The sequence below is a fragment of the Vigna unguiculata genome, chromosome 6, assembly GCF_037176805.1.
Source record: "Vigna unguiculata cultivar grain cowpea cultivar isolate G323 ecotype 2 chromosome 6, ASM3717680v1, whole genome shotgun sequence".
NCBI classification, from domain to species: domain Eukaryota; kingdom Viridiplantae; phylum Streptophyta; class Magnoliopsida; order Fabales; family Fabaceae; genus Vigna; species Vigna unguiculata.
Window position 1 is genome coordinate 14772186 of NC_140797.1, and position 19099 is coordinate 14791284.

The window sequence follows — 19099 nt, forward strand, 5'->3', positions numbered from 1 at the left end:
TTTTCATTCAACATAGTTCTAGCTAGCTCCTCAAGTGATCTATTTTTCCTCTCAACAATACCATTTTGTTGTGGTGTTCTTGGTGCAGAAAAATTATGGTTGATACCATGCTTTTCACAAAAGTGTTCAAACTTTTCATTTTGAAATTCCCCACCATGATCACTTCGAATAGACACTATCTTGGAACTCTTTTCATTTTCAAGCATCTTGGCAAGTCTTTTGAAAGCATGAAAAGTGTCATTTTTGGTAGCTAAGAACAAAGTCCGTGTGTACCTAGAGAAATCATCAACAATGACTAATGCATAAAGATTGCTACCAAGACTCATGGTTCAAGATGGACCAAATAGATCCATGTGAAGCCTCTCTAAAGGTCTTTCAGTTGAAACAACATTTTTGGATTTAAAAGAGACCTTAGTTTGTTTTCCTTTTTGACATGCTTCACACACTCTATCCTTCTCAAACTTGAGTTTTGGTATACCTTCAACCAACTATTTTCTATCCAGCCGATTGAAATGTTTCATGTGTATGTGACAAAGTCTTCTATGCCATAACCAAGTATCATCCACTTTTGTAAGCAAACAATGGATGCTAAATGATGCATGATGCAAGTCAAGTAGATATATATTATTGACTCTCTTGCCTATCAAAACAATACTACCATGTACATCATATATCAAACAACTATTTGGTTCAAACATGACTTTAAAGCCTTTATCACATAGTTGACTTATACTTATCAAATTGTGTTTGAGTCCTTCAACTAGCAGCACATTCTTGATGTTGAAAGAGGATCCATTGCCTATGACTCCATTTCCAAGGATTCTTCCTTTGTTGTTGTCTCCATAGGTTACAAACCCTTCCTCCTTCAACTCCAACTTTGCAAATTTGGTTTTATCTCCTGTCATATGTCTTGAGCAGCCACTATCAAGGTACCACAAATCTTTCTTATCACCTTTCATGACCTGCAAAACAGATTTGGATTATTTGGTACCCTTTGATAGGTTAGGTCCATCATGGTTATGCCTTTTTAGATCCTTTTGGGATCCATTTCATAATCCCTTTAGGAACATCATATTTTCTAGCATGATAGTTCTTAATAACATGACCTTTTTGCATACAATAGTTGCATGAAATGAATGGCATGTCACTTGGCATGCTTTTAGAAAAGAAACTAGAGAACTTCTTGGTTTTCTTTTGAAAAGAAGGATTGTAACCAAGTTCAGCTTTGCCAAATACACAATTTTGTGAACCAAGAACAACCTCTAAGTTTGCTTCTCCTCTTGTGAACCTTGCATAGGTCTTTATAAGGTATTTCACTTGATTTTTCAAAACTGTGCAGTTTTCACATGATTTTTCAGCTGACTGATTTCTAAAACAGTTGGTTGAATTACTGTAAATCATTTCTAAATGTTCAAAATCAGTTTTTAAATCAGCTGTTTCTTTCTCCAGCTGACTAACTTTGTTTTCCAGCCAATTGTTTAAGCCTTTCAACCGTTTATTTAATGTAGAAATCTTGTTTGGTTCATTATGCAACTCTTCAAAATCATGCAACAATTGATTGTAGTCATTTAAGTCTAGAGAACTTACTTGGCTAGAGGAAGATGACTCATAGCCAGCCATGAGACACAATTTGGCTTCTTCACTCTCATCTTGTGAGGAGCTACTTGTTGTTGAATCATCATTGTCCTCCCATGCAATGTATGCACGTTTCTCCTTTGGCTTCTTCTCCTTTTTCCTATCAACACTCTTCTCCTTTTCTTTGTTAGCATTTGGACATTCAACTTTGATATGTCCTTGTTTTCCACATTTATAACATGTAAAATTAGAAGAGTTTGATTCATTGTGTTCTGAAGTATACCTCTTGGGATTACCTTTGATACCTTTCCTTTTGAGATACTTACCAAACCTCTTGACAAGGAGATTCAAGTTCTCACTTTCACTTAATTCAGCCACCTCATCCTCAAGTTCCTCATTTTTCTTGGTGCTAGTCTTCAAGGCTATGGTGTTGACCTTTTTCTCACTTGACTCAAGCTCATTAAGCCTTTGCATCTCAATCTCATGCTCCCTAAGCTTTCCAAACAATGCAGCTGTAGTCAAAGTGGATAGATCTCTTGTTTCTGAGATAGCCGTGACCTTTGGTTGCCAAGATCTATCAAGACACTTTAGCACCTTCATGTTTAACTCTTCCTTGTCAAATTCCTTACCCAAACCTATGAGATGGTTGACTATGTGAGTGAATCTCTTTTGCACATCCGCTATGGATTCTCCTTGTTTAATCTTGAATAACTCATATTCTTGAATCAGGGCATGCTTTCTAGCTCTCTTAACATCATTGGTTCCTTCATGAGTCACTTCAAGAACCTCCCATATTTCCTTGGCACTCTTGCATTGTGAAACACGAAAAAACTCATCCATGTTGAGAGATGAAGTGAGGATATTCTTTGCATTGCAATCATATTGGGCTCTCCTCCTTTCTTCCTCATTCCATTGAGTCCATGGCTTATTAACCTGCACATCATCAACAATATGTTTAGGAGTATATGGTCCATTTATGATTGCATCCCATATCCCTTGATCTATTGACTCAATAAAAATTTTCATCCTAATTTTCCAAAATTGCTAATTAATGCCACTAAACATAGGGGGTCTATGAATGGAGGCACCTTCACCAAAAGGTAACTTGTTTTCAGCCATTTCAAGTAGTTCAAAACAGATTTAGGACCTTACTTGATCAATTGTTAGTTTTGAAATGGTTGAAAAGCCAAGAAGGGGGGGTTGAATTGGCTAGTTAAAACTTTAGGCTATTTTTGCAAGCTAAAAACCACCTTTAATTGAATCAAACAGATCACCAAGTTAGGATGCAAACAGTACTGAACTATACACTTTCAATCGATCAAAAACAGAGTTAACAGATCGATTTTGCTAAACAGATTCTGTTCTGGTATAATCAATCAATTGAAACTAAAAAACAGTCATCTGAAATATTGGGAAAAATGCAGAAATGTGAATTTGAATTTTAAACCAGAAACAATGCTCAAGAATGATCAAGATCAGTTCCAAATGATTATACAAACATGCTCAATGCTTCAGATGCTATGAAAACATGCAAGAACATGAAAAAGATGATTAAAGCACAAATTCTTGAAACTTTAAAATGAAAATGCAAGAGAGAAAGGTTAGAGAAGAGAGTACACCACGAATTTTTATACTGGTTCACTCAAACCTGAGCTACATCCAGTTTGTCAAGGCAACCTTAGCTTGACTTTGCACTATTTCAAAAGTTTTACAAAGAATCCACCCTTACACTTCCAAAATATGCAAAAACACCACAAAAGACTCTTGAATCACACAAGGATCATACCAGCACAACAAGAACCCTCTTGTAGACCTAGAAAACCACCAGGCACACACACAAAGTGATGAAGGATTATCTTGTTCCTTTTTAAGATAATTGAATATGGTGTGAGATGATTAAGAAAGCTAAGTGAAATCCCCACTGGACATTAAGATAGCAAGCTATCTAGATGTGAAGGTTCCTTTCACAAAGCTCAAGAGAAGAAGATGATGGATTGATTCAAAACAAAAAGGAAAGGGAAAGCACATAAACCATAGAAAACCAAGAACAATTAAAGGAAGAAGAAAACATAAAATGGAAAGGAAAGAAATGGTAAAAATGTGAGAAGCACGCCACTACAAGGCTAGGCTAGAAGCCATGGCAACCTTGAAGATGAGTGGATGTGTGCCGCCACTTACTATGCAAGATAAGGCTTAAAAGTATTCACTCCCAAGGGAGGAAACTCTCACAAATGGTTGAGACACAAGAGTGTTTTTACTGCAAAATGTTCAACCCTTTTACATATCTAGGAGCACCCCTTATATAGAAGAGTTTAGGGGCCTCTAAGCAAATAAAAGATACCTAAGGATGTCTCTACAAAAACCTAACCCTAGCTTCTAGAAGCTAGGTCAAATAAGGTTACAAAAATGAGAGACAAAAGAGCCAACTATGGTGTGTGCAAGGCTAATTTCGTTCTAGCACAAAAGGAGATAAAGAATGTGTCTCATATGTCTCCAAAAAGTGGCCAAAGTGTGTTAAAAACAAAAGAGACCAAAGGTACATAGGTACACTTGCTTCATGGCTTTTACTTTATGCTTTATGCCTTTGCTTTACTCTCTCCTCCACATCATTTATGCTCCCCAATCACCATGCGCCACCTAGCATTGCTTTCTTACTCCTAATTAACCTACAAAGCAAATAAACATAGATTAGCATGTTGGCTTAAGTCAAGTCAACTATAGTCAACAAGTCAAACCTAGTCAAAGGTCAACAAATCAACTAAAGTTGATTCAACTAAGTCAACTTAGGGAATCAAAAATAACAAACACAAATGAAAGGGACGAAGGATTAGTGAACTTCCTTTCTAAACATGCTTAGTCTTCTTAAGCATATGCCTCCATACTTGGTTGGGGTCAATCCTTCATCATCCTCTACTCCTTGAAGAGAATTTGACCACAAATTCTTGAAGCCTTTTTAGATGGAGCTTAACTTGATTTGGGGGAGGTTTTGCGCCTCCCTTTTATGAGCTCTTGTTCCATCTTTTCTAAGGGTACTACCCCTAGCTTTGGTTAGGTCATCCCTCTTTTCTAGACCACTCTTCTTCTCATGCTTGTGCATTGGGTCTTCCTTTTGAGCCTTGTAAGAGAAGGAAGAATGGTGATGTTCATCTTGCTTTGGAAAACCTTTTTCAGAGGCAAGTAACACTTTGGAGGTAACTTGCTCTTTTTCTTTTTCATCTTTTCTCTTATATTTCACTTTATTTTGGTCCTCATTTTCTTGACTGGGTGAGAGAGGTAGGAGTGTGAACTTCTTGCCTTGGAAGGAGAAAGCATAGGTGTTAGCATGGCCATCATAAAAGACTTTTCTATCAAATTGCCATGGCCTACCTAACAAAATGAGTTTCTTCCATAGGCACAACATCACATAACACCTCATCTTTAAAATTTCCAATTGAAAACTTAATAAGGACTTGTTGAGTTACTTTAATGTCTTCTTTCTTAAGCCATGATAGCTTGTAGGGCTTGGCATGAGGGATAGTTTTCAAGCCAAGCTTGTCCACAACCCTTGTGCTAGCCAAGCTTGTAGGGGACATAGTTTGTCATTGATATGGCACCTTGAATGAAAAATGTTTTGTCTTTGAGAAGGGTCAAGTTCCTTGGAAACTTGTCTTAGTTGGTGCCTTATCATTAACAATCCACCTTCAAGGGGTTTAATCCTTTCACTTGAAGAAGAAGTGTGGGAAGAAGTACTTTTGGGGAAAGGGGGACAAGAATGTTCACTCTTTACTTCTCTTTTAAGGTTTAAGGCCATGGTTCTTTCGGTAGGACAATTTGAAGCTATGTGCCCATATCCCAAACACTTAAAACATTTTATAGAACTTATCCTTATACCTTGAGAAGAATTAGGAGTTTCATTAGAAGGCCTAGATGAATTAGTCCTAGGAGGTGGGTCTTGGGAACTCTTGAGTGGTAATTTATCATGTTTTCTTTCTTTATCTTTCCAAGTACTAGAATAGTAGTCATTGTATGAACCACTCCTCTTGGCCTCCTTTTTCTTTTGCAATTGAGTTTCAACTTTGATGGCCAAATTTAAAACTTTGTCAAGAGAGGAGTACTCATATAACTCTACTAAATCTTGTATGTCCCTCCTTAACCCACTCACAAATCTAGCTACCTTTTCCTCTTCACTTTCAAATTGGAGTCTTACTTTTAGAAGCATGGACTCCATTAACTTGTAATATTCATCCACACACATGGACCCTTGTTGAAGCCTTTGGAGCTTCAAAAGAGTCTCCCTCCTATAGTAGGAAGGAACAAATCTAACGCGCATCAAATTTTTAAGGTCCCTCCAAGAAGTCGCGAGTGACTCTTGGTTAATATTGTCCATACATAATTGATGCCACCAAGTCATGGCATAATCCTCAAACTCTAAGACTACCAAATCTACTTGCTTTTGATGACTAACTACATGAATGTTAAAAATTTGGTCCACTTTTTGTTCCCACTCAATGTAGATGTTTGGGTCATTTTCTCCTTTGAACTTAGGAATCTTTGGAGTTTGCTTCTCTTATGATGGTTTGCGCCTAGAATGCCCTCTTTTCCTAGCCTCTCTTTCTTGCTCCTTAACTTCAAGCCTTTGAATGTGCTCTTGGATTTTTAGGTCACTTTGCTCTTTGTCCTTTCTCAATTGTTCAAAGGCCTCCTTCCTAGACAACTCCAAATCCCGAAGCAATCTCATCAATGTATTGTTTTTGTTTGGTGTAGGTGCATTTGATGAACTTGCCATAATTCCTACAACAAAAACACTCAAATTCGAGACAAAATAAATGGATTAGGGGTTAGACAACATGAAAATCGAGACCAAATCCAACCCAAAATGCAACCCAAGTATTTAGATCACACTCCCAAAGTAACAAGGCAAGGCTAGCACTCAAAATCCACCAAAAGAGTGAAGCAAACACTTTTAAAAACTTGTTCAAAACCTTTCAAATGCAAGACAAGTGATTCGGCCAAAACATCCCAAGAGTTTCAAGAAAAGAAAACTACTATGACACAACAAAGAACACCTAGTGACAAGCAAGAAAAGCACAAAAACCAGGAAAGCTAAACTCTAAAGAAGAAAAGTTTGAGACAAAACTTTTAACAAGAATAAAACAATGAAAAACACTTTTAAGGACTCTATGGAAAGCATTTGAACAAGCCAAGATTATACCTCAAATCATGCATACACCATGAAAGATCATAACCAAGTCAAAACATGGAACTAATTTGCCAATATCACCCAAAATCCAAGTATAAAATTTGGTAGCATAACACCTAGTAAAAATTACCAAATGGATTCACCAAGCATTGTAAAAGCTCTCGGCCAAACTGTTTTTGGTCTTGAAAACACTTTTTCTTTTCAAAACTAGGTACTTAAAATGATGAGAAGGATGTTTTAGGGTGTCTTGAACACTTAGTTCCTTAAAATTAGGTCAAAATCAATTTCAAGGAGCATACAACAACGCAAGGCATAGATCTCATGCAATAGTTCAAAAGCTTAGAAACAAGAACAAGAAAATTCAGAGAAGCATATGACAAGAGACTCAAGCAAAAGTTAGACACATTTAAAGACTCAACATGACATACACAAAGATACAAACATGTAGCTATCATGCATTTAAACTCATGGATTTGAGGCTCAAAGACTAAGCATCAAAAGACATGTTATCCAACCACATTTAGGAGTAAGAAGAGTAACAAAAACAGTAGCCAAAACCGCCCAACATAACCTGAAAAACGTTGATTCGCGGTGACTCTGACCTTTGTTCACTATTTCAATCATAACTCTCTCCACAGAACTCCAAATGCATTGGTTCTTTTTTTGTTAAAAACTAGACTCACAGAGCTTTCTTTTGACATCAAGAACGTAATTTTTGGACCACTGAGCAGGTGCAGTTTAATCTTTTAAAATCGTGAACAGTTTCTGCCAGCATTGTTTTTATGTGGACCATTCAAAGATAGCTACACAAGACAAGGTTAGAACATGAAAAACACCATATTCAAGATAACCTGGCTCTGATACCAAATGATGACACTACAAAAAAAAAGCTAAATTATGGAGGTTTTAATTTCGTTTAGCGGGGGTTTTTACCCTCCACAAAATATTTTGCAGGGGTTTTTCAAACCTCCACAGATAGGTTCCCCACAAGTTATTTGTGGAGGTTTTCTACAACCCCTGGTACCAAGTTTATATTGTGGCAGTTTTTTAATGGAGGGTTATAACCTCTCCTATTCATGACTATTATTTTGTGGAGGTTTAAAACCTCCTTTATTTTCACAAACCTATTTGATTCCAAAACTCCTGTTTTTCATTTTTTTTTGTGGGGGTTAATACCCTCCTCAATTTGAGGATTATAAAACCTATTTCGTTTGTATTATTTAATTTGTGGATTTATTACTATATTTTTCTAGCATTATTCAAATCTCATAAAAAACAATATTTTGTTTGTAATTAGAATTTCCTACTATACTTGACCATGTATGTCACCATTTGAGGTACTTATAATTTTATATCAACAATATTTTTTTGTAAACTTCAATCAAATTCTTCAACCAAAGTGCTCAAATATATATCATTAGAACTTTTGATTCTCAAAATCAACATATTAACATAAAAGCAATTTAAATTGAAACAATTACAACTTAATCCATACTTACTCAAAGTTCATAATACACTAAAATAGTTTCATCCTAAAAAACATCATCAACACCCTAAATGTTGCTACCACCAGATGATCCTCTTGTACCCATAGAAGACTCAGGCTCATTTGCATCATTGGATTAATAAAAATTAAAAAATTTAAAATTTCACATTAAACAATCCCATATAACTAAAGAATCACTACGAAATCAAATCAAGAATTTGAAGTACCTGGGAAGAAATTCAGTAACAATTGAAAGATTTGGAGGTCGAGTTACTACTCCCATGAAGAGAACAACATTTGGATGCCTCAATCTTTTCATTATTTTGACCTATTGAAATTAACATCATAAGCTTTCTGGAATTTAATTTATAGAATAGATGTTGGCATTCAAAGTAAAAATGTACATTAACTTGATGAAAATCACATAAAGTAGCTCTAATCACAGAAAATCCGAAGCCTAGTACTTTAAGAGCTATATTCTTTGAAAAATTAAATTCATTGCCAACAATAAAGCAAATAATAACAAACCTGAAGGATTTTGTTTCTGTGTAGGGGGTGGTGAAATCGGAATGGCTTGCACCAAGAAACGATTATCGCTAAAACTGTAAAAATGGATTAACGGGGTTAATAAAATTATGATGTAAGGTTTATCATGCCACTCGAACAATAGTATGAAAATGAGACTTTCTAGATACTCTAAGATTTTACTTATTCTTGTTTGTTAAATCATGTTAGAGAGAAACCTTTTGTAACATATAGGCTACTACACTCATAATATTTTAAAAGACTCTTCTCTGTTTTTTTTTCTCTGGTTTTACAACCTTTAATATTTTTTCTGATTTTATAACGAATGGCTATTGGCAAGTGTTGGAGTGTAGTTCTCCAATGAGCTCTCATCAGAACAAAATTCTTATTTGTACCAACCTGATAGGAGTAAAACTTGAAAATGAACCATTGGCTGGGACATTCCCTGTTAAGTTGTTGGACGATAAGTCACTAGATTCAACAATGATCATGGTGTCAGGTTATAGACAAAATAACACATCACCAGCATAGCAATGTATCTAGACATTTAGACATAGGAGTTAAACTCACAGAACTATCAGTGTATCAATGGTGGTCAAACCCATAGGAATCTTTCCTGACAAGCTGCTTTTGTTGAGGCGCCTAGTTTAGGGAGCAGAGCCATTTGGTTAGCAGATAATAAACTATTGAACACAAACAATGATTAAGTAGCAACTGCAGTGAGCGTGTGCCATAATGTTATGAATGCTAAAAAAGAAGAAATAAAAATGAAATTTCATTGAATAAGTTTTGCTGAATAAGATATGAGAAAAGGAAAGCATTTCGTACAGGGATTCTAGTTTTTTAAGATCGGCTAATTCTTCTGGAATTTGACCAGTAATGTTGTTCGAGTAAAGATCCAAACTCAGCAAGTTTGTCAAATTTCCAAGCACATTTGGGATCTCCCCAGTTATGTTATTGTTATAAAGTTCCCTGTCATGTCAAAGGAAAATATTTAGATTTTGGCAAAGTAACGAGTCCAGTGAATAACAGAAAATGGCATTACAAGTAGTGCTCTGAGAGACACAGTTACCGCATTTACTTTTAGAATAGTTTTTCCTAATAATACTAGTTTCAGCCAACAATCAAGAATTATAAGAAATAGTTGATGAAATGTCAATAAAAATAAAAAAGTAGTGTCATGCAAAATCTGTTCAGCAAAGGAGGCATAACTTACAGATATTCCAATATGAAACCATATTCTTCTTGAATGTGCAAGGAGTTAAAATATTAGGATTCCAATTTATCAAGAGCACCAGTAGGATCTATCATATTCTTCTTGAATGCAGTAAGGGCATCACCTGTGTCATAGAAGTAATATTTGAGTGCCATTACAAATGTACTGAATATATTAAATTGATAGGGGTAAAAAATCAAACAGGAATTGTGCTGCTTTTAATGAAATTGTGTGAAATAAAGAAAGTAAAAACATGAAACCCATGGTCATCATCAATAACTCCCAAGCATAACACCGAAACATTTTCAGTTTACAACCTACAAACAGCCCGAGCTAATCATACATGTCCTCTAAATTGGTTTCAATTTATCCTCTAATTTTTGCGTTCTATTTAATTTCATAGTTTGTGTTTTCATATTGCATACTCTGTTATGCGGAACTTCTGAACCAATTCCAATAATGAACAAAAGCCTAATACTAGTTTTATGACTCATTCAAACATATGAACCAAAACAACAGAGCTGAAAAGTCAACAACTCATAAAAGAACAGAAACAGGAAAACAAACAAAAACAATTAATTGAAGCACCAAATAAGTACAAAACGTCACCTTCTGCATTCCCAGAAACCCTGAGCACCAAGTGAAGCACCAAAATTGTCCAAAACAGAATATAGAAGCATATTAAAGATGGAACTCGCTCCTTGTAATTCATCCTCTTCAATCATGTACATGCACATGCACATTAATATGAATATTCCTCTCAAGTTCATAAGGAGATAGATTGACCATAAGATATTCATTGCATAAGCAGTCAACTTAGAGTTGTACCTATCACAACTTAGAAACAACAATAATTAGCCTACGATTGTCCCCACCACCATGGCCTATGCACACTTTAGCTTCTTATCATTCATACACTTACTCAACCCCAAGTCTTGCTTTTTGCATTTTCCAAGTTTAGCTTTTTGCTTTTCTTTGGCTTAATAATTTTTTAATCTCTTCAACTACTTATGTTGTTTTATTTTCCTTATTTCTTTTTGTTTGGGATCACTTTTTCGGGATTGTTCCATAATAACAGTTTGCTAACTAGATTAATAGTAGCAAAATTAAATAAATAAAGGGAGAGGGGGAGAAATTTTACCTACCCTCCTCCAATATAACTAGATTAACAGTTTGCTTCTAATGTATTTTCACATTTGAATAAATTTGAAAATCTGTATGTAAACATAGCGGAAATTAAATTGAACCAATACTCATTTTAAAGCAAAAGCTAAAATCCATGCTAAATGAAGTATACTATAATTTTCAAATTAGACTAGAAAAGTAAATAGTTTGGTAGTCTTATAAAATATTTGAAGCCTTATTATATGCGGTTAAGAAGGTGAAGCACACAAAAAACCAATGAAAGCAACTGAAAAAATAAACCACTATATCTCACTGAAAATTAGCTTAGATGCTGAAACAAATTTGTAAAGTATATCATCTTGCAAAACATAAAGGAACTTCAGAAGTGGAATGAAGCAACTGGCTTCTTCATCAAAACTATGTTGGCTCTCAATATTTCATTGCTGGAATGTTAGCATTAGAGGATCAAAGCAACTAATAGCATTAGATAGATATTTAGTTTTGCTATTTGATGGAGCCAAATTAACTATATCAAGTGACAACAATGGTATTAATTGCAAACCAAAGAGATTATAGTTAGCCTCTAGTTCTTTCTACAATAATCTGAAACTTTTCATGTATTCCAGCAAAATAACTAACCTCACTTAAGAAGAAATAAGAAGTTATTATGGTTATAGTGGCCAGAGTGGTTTTCCCTGATCCTCCCACACCGGTCAAAACCATTACGGACACACCTTCGCTCAAAACATTCGTCTAACCCAACAGTGAATTCTGGCTTTTCAGGAATTCCAAATGGACGCTTCATTTGTTGTGCTGTCTCTTCCATGAATAACCAACTTTTCGAGTCCTTTCTGAAAACAACAAGGATCAAGTTGTAAGAATTAAGGAGAGAAACTCAACTTTGCTGCATAAATTTTTTTCATTATAATAACAAGAGCAAACTTTGGTCACAGATTAACACACTTTCGAAAGATAATCAAATTCCAAAACAGTATTCATCCTAGGAATTTTATCAAACAAGTAATGGGTAGCAAAAACATCCTCACTCACAAAATACATCACCATCAAATTATTACCCTCAATAAACTTTCAGATTATCAATAAACCTATGTATATATAAGGGTTTAGTGAACTTACCAGATTATTTCACAAGACAACACCCTCGCCCTTGCAATGCCCGTCAGAGCCAACAACTCTAACACCGAAGTAATGAGCCCAACGCGTCTTCAAGGCCGAACACCCCAACCACTTCAACGACCTTCCACCACCATGCCTTCACCGTCCACCACTCCACTTGGACAGGTGAAAACTTTTTGATCGAAGTAAGGGAACCTTGAACTATTTCTAGGGTTCTGAAATAAAATTTGTGAACGAAACTCTTTTGTGTGAAAACACGAGACGAAATCCTTCAAAGAGATAGATGAGAGCGAAACTGAAAATGAAACAGAGGAGTAAATGAAAACTTTAATATTTAACGTAGTAATAAAATTTGTATTATAATTTGCTGAGGTCTTAAACCTCTGTACAAAAATATTAAAACCCCTATTATTATTGTCATTTTAGATAACTTATAATATTACCGTAAACTATATTAATTTGCGGAGGATATTTAAAACCTCCCCGAAATACCCTCCACTAAAAATAAATTTATTTGTAGTGTGAAGGATTATCCTGTTCCTTTTTAAGATAATTGAATATGGTATGAGTTGATTAAGAAAGCTAAGTGAAATCCCCACTGGACATTAAGATAGCAAGCTATCTAGATGTGAAGGTTCCTTTCACAAAGCTCAAGAGAAGAAGATGATGGATTGATTCAAAACAAAAAGGAAAGGGAAAGCACATAAACCATAGAAAACCAAGAAAAATTAAAGGAAGAAGAAAACATAAAATGGAAAGGAAAGAAATGGTAAAAATGTGAGAAGCACGCCACTACAAGGCTAGGCTAGAAGCCATGGCAACCTTGAAGATTAGTGGATGTATGCCGCCACTTGCTATGCAAGATAAGGCTTAAAAGTATTCACTCCCAAGGGAGGAAACTCTCACAAATGGTTGAGACACAAGAGTGTTTTTACTTCAAAATGTTCAACCCTTTTACATGTCTAGGAGCACCCCTTATATAGAAGAGTTTAGGGGCCTCTAAGCAAATAAAAGATACCTAAGGATGTCTCTACAAAAACCTAACCCTAGCTTCTAGAAGCTAGGTCAAATAAGGTTACAAAAATGAGAGACGAAAGAGCCAACTATGGTGTGTGCAAGGCTAATTTCGTTCTAGCACAAAAGAAGACAAAGAATGTGTCTCATATGTCTCCAAAAAGTGGCCAAAGTGTGCTAAAAACAAAAGAGACCAAAGGTACATAGGTACACTTGCTTCATGGTTTTTACTTTATGCTTTATGCCTTTGTTTTACTCTCTCCTCCACATCATTTATGCTCCCCAATCACCATGCGCCACCTAGCATTGCTTTCTTACTCCTAATTAACCTACAAAGCAAATAAACATAGATTAGCATGTTGGCTTAAGTCAAGTCAACTATAGTCAACAAGTCAAACCTAGTCAAAGGTCAACAAGTCAACTAAAGTTGATTCAACTAAGTCAACTTAGGGAATCAAAAATAACAAACACAAATGAAAGGGATGAAGGATTAGTGAACTTCTTTTCTAAACATGCTTAGTCTTCTTAAGCATGTGCCTCCATCCTTGGTTGGGGTCAATCCTTCATCACAAAGCTTGAGAAAAATCAAACCTTAGTGGTAGCACAACCTTGCCTACCACAAACCACTTTCTCCAAGCTTCAAACCAAGCCAAAAGCTTCAAGAATTGATCCAAGATTAATCTTTAACAGCTGCAACACCTATGATCACGAAGGAGAGAGTTTCCACAAGTTTTCAGAACCAAATCGTGCTCTAAAATGATCAACAGACCTCTCTTTCGAAAATCACAGCTTTTATAGTCAAACTGTTACGAAATTCAACAGGTTGATTTTCAAATCAATCGGTTGATTTCACTTGACTTAAGTGAAATCATTCGATTAAAAACTAAATCAACTGATTGAATTTGTTGCAGTTTAAGACTATTGTAGCCAACCTTTTAACCTGTTGAAAAACCATTCAACAGATTAAAAGAGACATTTTAACCTGTTGAAAAACCATTCAACAGATTAAAAACACAACAAAGACCAAACTACATCTAATTAATGCTTTAAGGTCTACAACATGAATTACAAACTACAAGTACATTTTCTTAATGATGTAACTACATGGAGAGCACATGTTTCAGCCTTGATCACCATGGATATCATCAAATCTCCTTTCCTTCATCAATGTAGGCTTCATTCCAATGTTTATGGCTTCAAGATAGTTCAAAAGAGCTTCATTCAATCTTCATCAAATCTTCAAGAAGCAACCCGCCTTTGCTTCTCATGTCAACAATAAGAATATAGCCGTTAGCCATAAAAACCATTAACCCATAAATTAAAGGTCTATAAAAATTTCAGTAACAATAGAATTTCTATTTGACTTATTTATTTTTTAAATTATATTAAAATATTTCTAAAATAGTCCACTTGATGTCATCCTCTCTCTCTCCAATCAACCTTCGGGGAGAGAGAGGGGAAGGAAGGAAGAAATTCCTCTATTTTTCAATCATCTCTGTTATGCCATGCTTTGAAGGTGATATCAAGATTAGAATTATGTCCCCAATTATTTTTTCAGCTTAATTATGAATATTTTTTTATAAATATTTTTTTATTAAAATATGTCACTTTCATTTATACATTTTAATATTTTTTTTACGATAAATGAAACTTATATAATGATAATTTTTAATTATTTTAAAAATAAAGGACAATTTGGTAATCTTGTTTTTCCTTGATTTAAATATAACTTTTAATCCATCACATCCACCAAATCACTCAGAAACTTGAATAAACTTTACTCTAAATCAACCCACTTTCACCTTTAATCCACTTAAATTGAACAACACAAACTTCACACTCTAATTCACTTGAATTCATCATCTCCCTCTCCCGCCAATCAACCTTGATGGAGAGAGAGGAGAAGGAAGATTAAAATTCCTCTATTTGAGGGTGATATCAAGATTACAATTATGTCTGCAAATTATTTTTTACCTTAATTATGAAAAACATGTCAAAATAACGAAAATTTGAAAATTGTTATAAAATAAGGCTTAAAAATTAAATATTAATTATAAAATTTTTTATTACATTATTTTTTAAATATTTTTTTAGTAAAATATGTTATTTTCATTTATACATATTATTATTTTCTCTACAACAAATCGAATTTAAAATAAAGTACAATTTGGTAATCTTGTTTTTCCTTGATTTCAATATAATTTTTAATCTATCACATCCATCAAATCACTCACAAACTTTAACAAACTTTACTCTTAATCCAACCACTTTCACCTTTAATCCACTTAAAGTGAACAACACCAACTTCACATTGTAATCCATTTGATGTCATTCTCTCCTTCTTCATCCCATCAACCTGGAAGGAGAGAGAGGGGAAGGAAGAGGGAAATTATTCTATTTTTAAATCATCTTTGTTATGTCTTGGTTTGAGGGTGATATCAAGAATACAATTATGTCCGCAATTTATTTTTCAGCTTAATTATGAAAATGATGTAAAAATATGATTTCTCAAATTATTTTTACAAAAATAATTAATAACGAAAATTTGAAAATGGTTCTAAAATAAGGTTTAAAAAGTAATTATTCATTATAAAATTTTTTAATAAATTATTTTATAAATATTTTTTTAATAAAATATTTTATTTTCTTTCATACATATTAATTTTTTTTTCTACAACAAATCAAACTTATACAATGATAATTTTTAATCATTTCTAAAATAATGGACAATTTGGTAATCTTGTTTTTCCTTAATTTAAATATAATTTTTAATCTATCACATCCATCAAATCACTCACAAACTTTAACAAACTTTACTGTAAATCCACCCTCTTTCACCTTTAATCCATTTAAAGTGAACAACACAAAATTCACACTCTAATCCCTTTGAATTCATCATCTCCCTCTTCCTAAAATCAACCTTGAGGGAGAGGGAAGGAAGAGGGAAACTCTTCTATTTTTAAATCATCTCGGTTATGTGTTGGTTTGTGGGTGATATTAAGATAACAATGATGTCCGCAATTTATTTTTCAGCTTAAATATGAAAATGATATAAAAATATGACTTTTCATATTATTTTTACTAAAATAATTAAAAACGAAAATTTGAAAATTGATCTAAAATAAGGTTTAAAAAGTAATTATCAATTATAAAATTTTTTACTGCATTATTATTTAAATAATTTTTTTATAAAATATTTTATTTTCATTTACACATATTAATATTTTTTTCTACAACAAATCAATCTTATACAATGGTAATTTGGTAATCTTGTTTTTCCTTGATTTAAAAATAATTTTTAATTTATCACATCAATCAAATCACTCACAAACTTTAACAAAGTGTACTTTAAATCCACCATCTTTCAACTTTAATCAACTGAACGTGAAAACCACAAACTTCACACCCTAATCCACTTGAATTCATTATCTCCCTCTCCCCCCAATCAATCTTGACGGAGAGAGAAGGGAATGAAGATGGTAATTCCTCTATTTTTCAATCATCTCTATCATGCAATGGTTTGAGGGTGATATCCAGATTACAATTATGTCCGCAATTTATTTTTTAGCTTAATCATTAAAATGATGTAAAAATATGGCTTTTGAAATTATTTTTACAAATATAATTAATAACGAAAATTTGAAAATTGTTATAAAATATGGTTTAAAAAGTAGTTATGAATTATAAAAACTTTTATTACATTATTTTTTAATTATTTTTATATTAAAATATGTTATTTTCATTTATACATTTTAATATTTTTTCTAGGACAAATCAAACTTATATAATGATCAATTTTAATTACTTTTAAAATAAAAACAATTTGGTAATCTTGTTTTTTGTTGATTTAAATATAATTTTTAATCTATCACATATATCAAATCACTCACAAACGACTTTTCTCCAAATCCACCCATTTTCACCTTTAGTCCACTTAAAGTGAACAACACAAATTTCACACTTTAATCCACTTGATGTCATCCTCTCACTCTCTCTCTAATCAACCTTGAGTGATAGAGGGGAAGGAAGAGGAAAATTCTACTATTTTTAAATCATCTTCGTTATATCTTTGTTTGAGGGTGATATCGAGATTACAATTATATCCGCAATTTATTTTTCAGCTTAATTATTAAAATGGTGTAAAAATATGACTTTTCATATTATTTTTGAAACAATAATTAATAACGAAAATTTGAAAACTGTTATAAATTTTTTTTTACATTATCTTTTAAATATTTTGTTATTAAAATATGTTACTTTGATTTATACATTTTCATATTTTTTTCTACGATAAATTAAACTTAAATAATGATAATTTGTAATTATTTTTAAAATAAAGTACAATTTGGTAATCTTGTTTTTTTATGATTTAAATATAATTTTTAATGTATCACATCTATCAAATCACTCACAAACTTTACTCTAAATCCACTCACTTTCACCTTTAATCCCATTAAATTTAACAAGATAAGTTTCACACTGTAATCCACTTGAATTCATCCTATCTCACTCCCTTCAATTAACGATGAGGGAGAGAGGGGAAGGAAGAGAAAAATTCCTCTATTTATCAATCATGTCTGTTATGCAATGGTTTGAGGGTGATATCAAGATTACAATAATATTCGCAATTTAATTTTTAGCATAATTATGAAAACGATGTAAAAATAACAAAAATTTGGAAATTGTTATAAAATAAGGTTTAAAAAGTAATTTTTAATTATAAAACTTTTTATTACATTATCTTTTAAATATTTTTTTTTTATTAAAATATGTTACTTTCATTTATACATTTTAATATTTTTTTCTACGATAAATCAAACTTATATAATGATAATTTTTATTTTTTTTAAAATAAAGTACAATTTGGTAATCTTGTTTTTTTATGCTTTAAATATAATTTTTAATCTATCACATCCATCAAATCACTCACAAACATCAACAAACTTTACTCTAAATTCACTCACTTTCACTGTTAATCCCCTTAAAGTGAACAAGATATGCTTCACATTCTAGTCCACTTGAATTCATCTTATCTCTATACCTCCAATTAACGATGAGGGAGGGAGGGGAAGGAAGAGGAAAATTTCTCTATTTTTCAATTATGTCTGTTATGCAATTGTTTGAGGGAGATATCAATATTACAATTATGTACGCAATTTATTTTTTAGCATAATTATGAAAACGATGTAAAAATAACGAAAATTTGAAAATTGTTATAAAATAATGTTTAAAAAATAATTTTGAATTATAAATTTTTTATTACATTATCTTTTAAATATTTTTTTATTAAAATATGTTACTTTTATTTAAACATTTTCATATTTTTTTCTACGATAAATCAAACTTATATAATGATAACTTTTAATTATTTTTAAAATAAAGTAGAATTTGGTAATTGATGAGTGCATATTTTTGCCTTCATTCAGTGTTTAATTCTAGGTATTTAATTGAATTTGTGTGTTTGAAGATTGATTTAATTGGGATTTCCTATAATTGGGTTTATTGAGCATGAGATACAAAAACATGTTAAAAATAGCTTTTTAGTTGCATAAATGTTCTTTGGATATTTTTGAGGTGTGTTAGTGCAGGTACAGCTAAGTTGACCTCATGGAGGTGTGGAAATAAATTGATTAAAGCTTCATGACACCTTAAAGATAAATCCAAGAATAAGAAATTATCAAAAGCACAAAAATTCACGCCAAGCATTGCATGAAGACGGCAAGAAAAACTTGAAAAAGTGAAGAAGTTTGGCTAAACCAAGAAGAGAGGAACAAAAAAAAATTGGACCTTGTGGTTTTCTTTATCTTTATGATAGAAGATAATTTGGGAAAAATATATCTTT

At 32.8% G+C, this 19099-nt stretch overlaps 1 protein-coding gene across 3 annotated transcripts; it reads right to left on the reverse strand.

The window, feature by feature from the left end:
* Positions 1 to 446: 446 nt before the first annotated feature.
* On the reverse strand, positions 447 to 12530 carry LOC114176892 (serine/threonine-protein kinase STY46-like). Of its 3 annotated transcripts, XM_085674373.1 has the most exons (11): positions 12244 to 12530; positions 11746 to 11957; positions 10591 to 10809; positions 9982 to 10105; positions 9594 to 9737; positions 9336 to 9407; positions 9165 to 9236; positions 8769 to 8842; positions 8468 to 8568; positions 1588 to 6359; positions 447 to 962 (listed from the first exon to the last, which is right to left on the reverse strand). In XM_085674373.1, the coding sequence occupies exons 10-11, from the start codon at positions 2599 to 2601 to the stop codon at positions 489 to 491; spliced, it is 1488 nt and encodes a 495-aa protein (XP_085530499.1). In that variant the 5' UTR covers positions 2602 to 6359; positions 8468 to 8568; positions 8769 to 8842; positions 9165 to 9236; positions 9336 to 9407; positions 9594 to 9737; positions 9982 to 10105; positions 10591 to 10809; positions 11746 to 11957; positions 12244 to 12530; the 3' UTR covers positions 447 to 488. The 3 variants fall into 3 exon arrangements, with proteins under 3 accessions (XP_085530499.1, XP_085530500.1, XP_085530501.1); XM_085674374.1 differs by lacking the exons at positions 447 to 962; positions 1588 to 6359 and adding an exon at positions 8141 to 8371 and having other exon boundaries at positions 9982 to 10809; XM_085674375.1 differs by lacking the exons at positions 447 to 962; positions 1588 to 6359; positions 9594 to 9737; ... (2 more) ...; positions 11746 to 11957; positions 12244 to 12530 and adding an exon at positions 8141 to 8371 and having other exon boundaries at positions 9336 to 9579.
* Between the last annotated feature and the right edge of the window lie 6569 nt (positions 12531 to 19099).

Coding starts and splice junctions, on each gene's coding strand:
- LOC114176892 (XM_085674373.1), bottom strand. CDS start 2,601: ATGAAAATTTTTATTGAGTCAATAGATCAAGGGATATGGGATGCAATC. Junction 963..1,587: donor AGTCATCTTCCTCTAGCCAA/GTAAGTTCTCTA, acceptor TCTGTTTTGCAG/GTCATGAAAGGTGATAAGAA.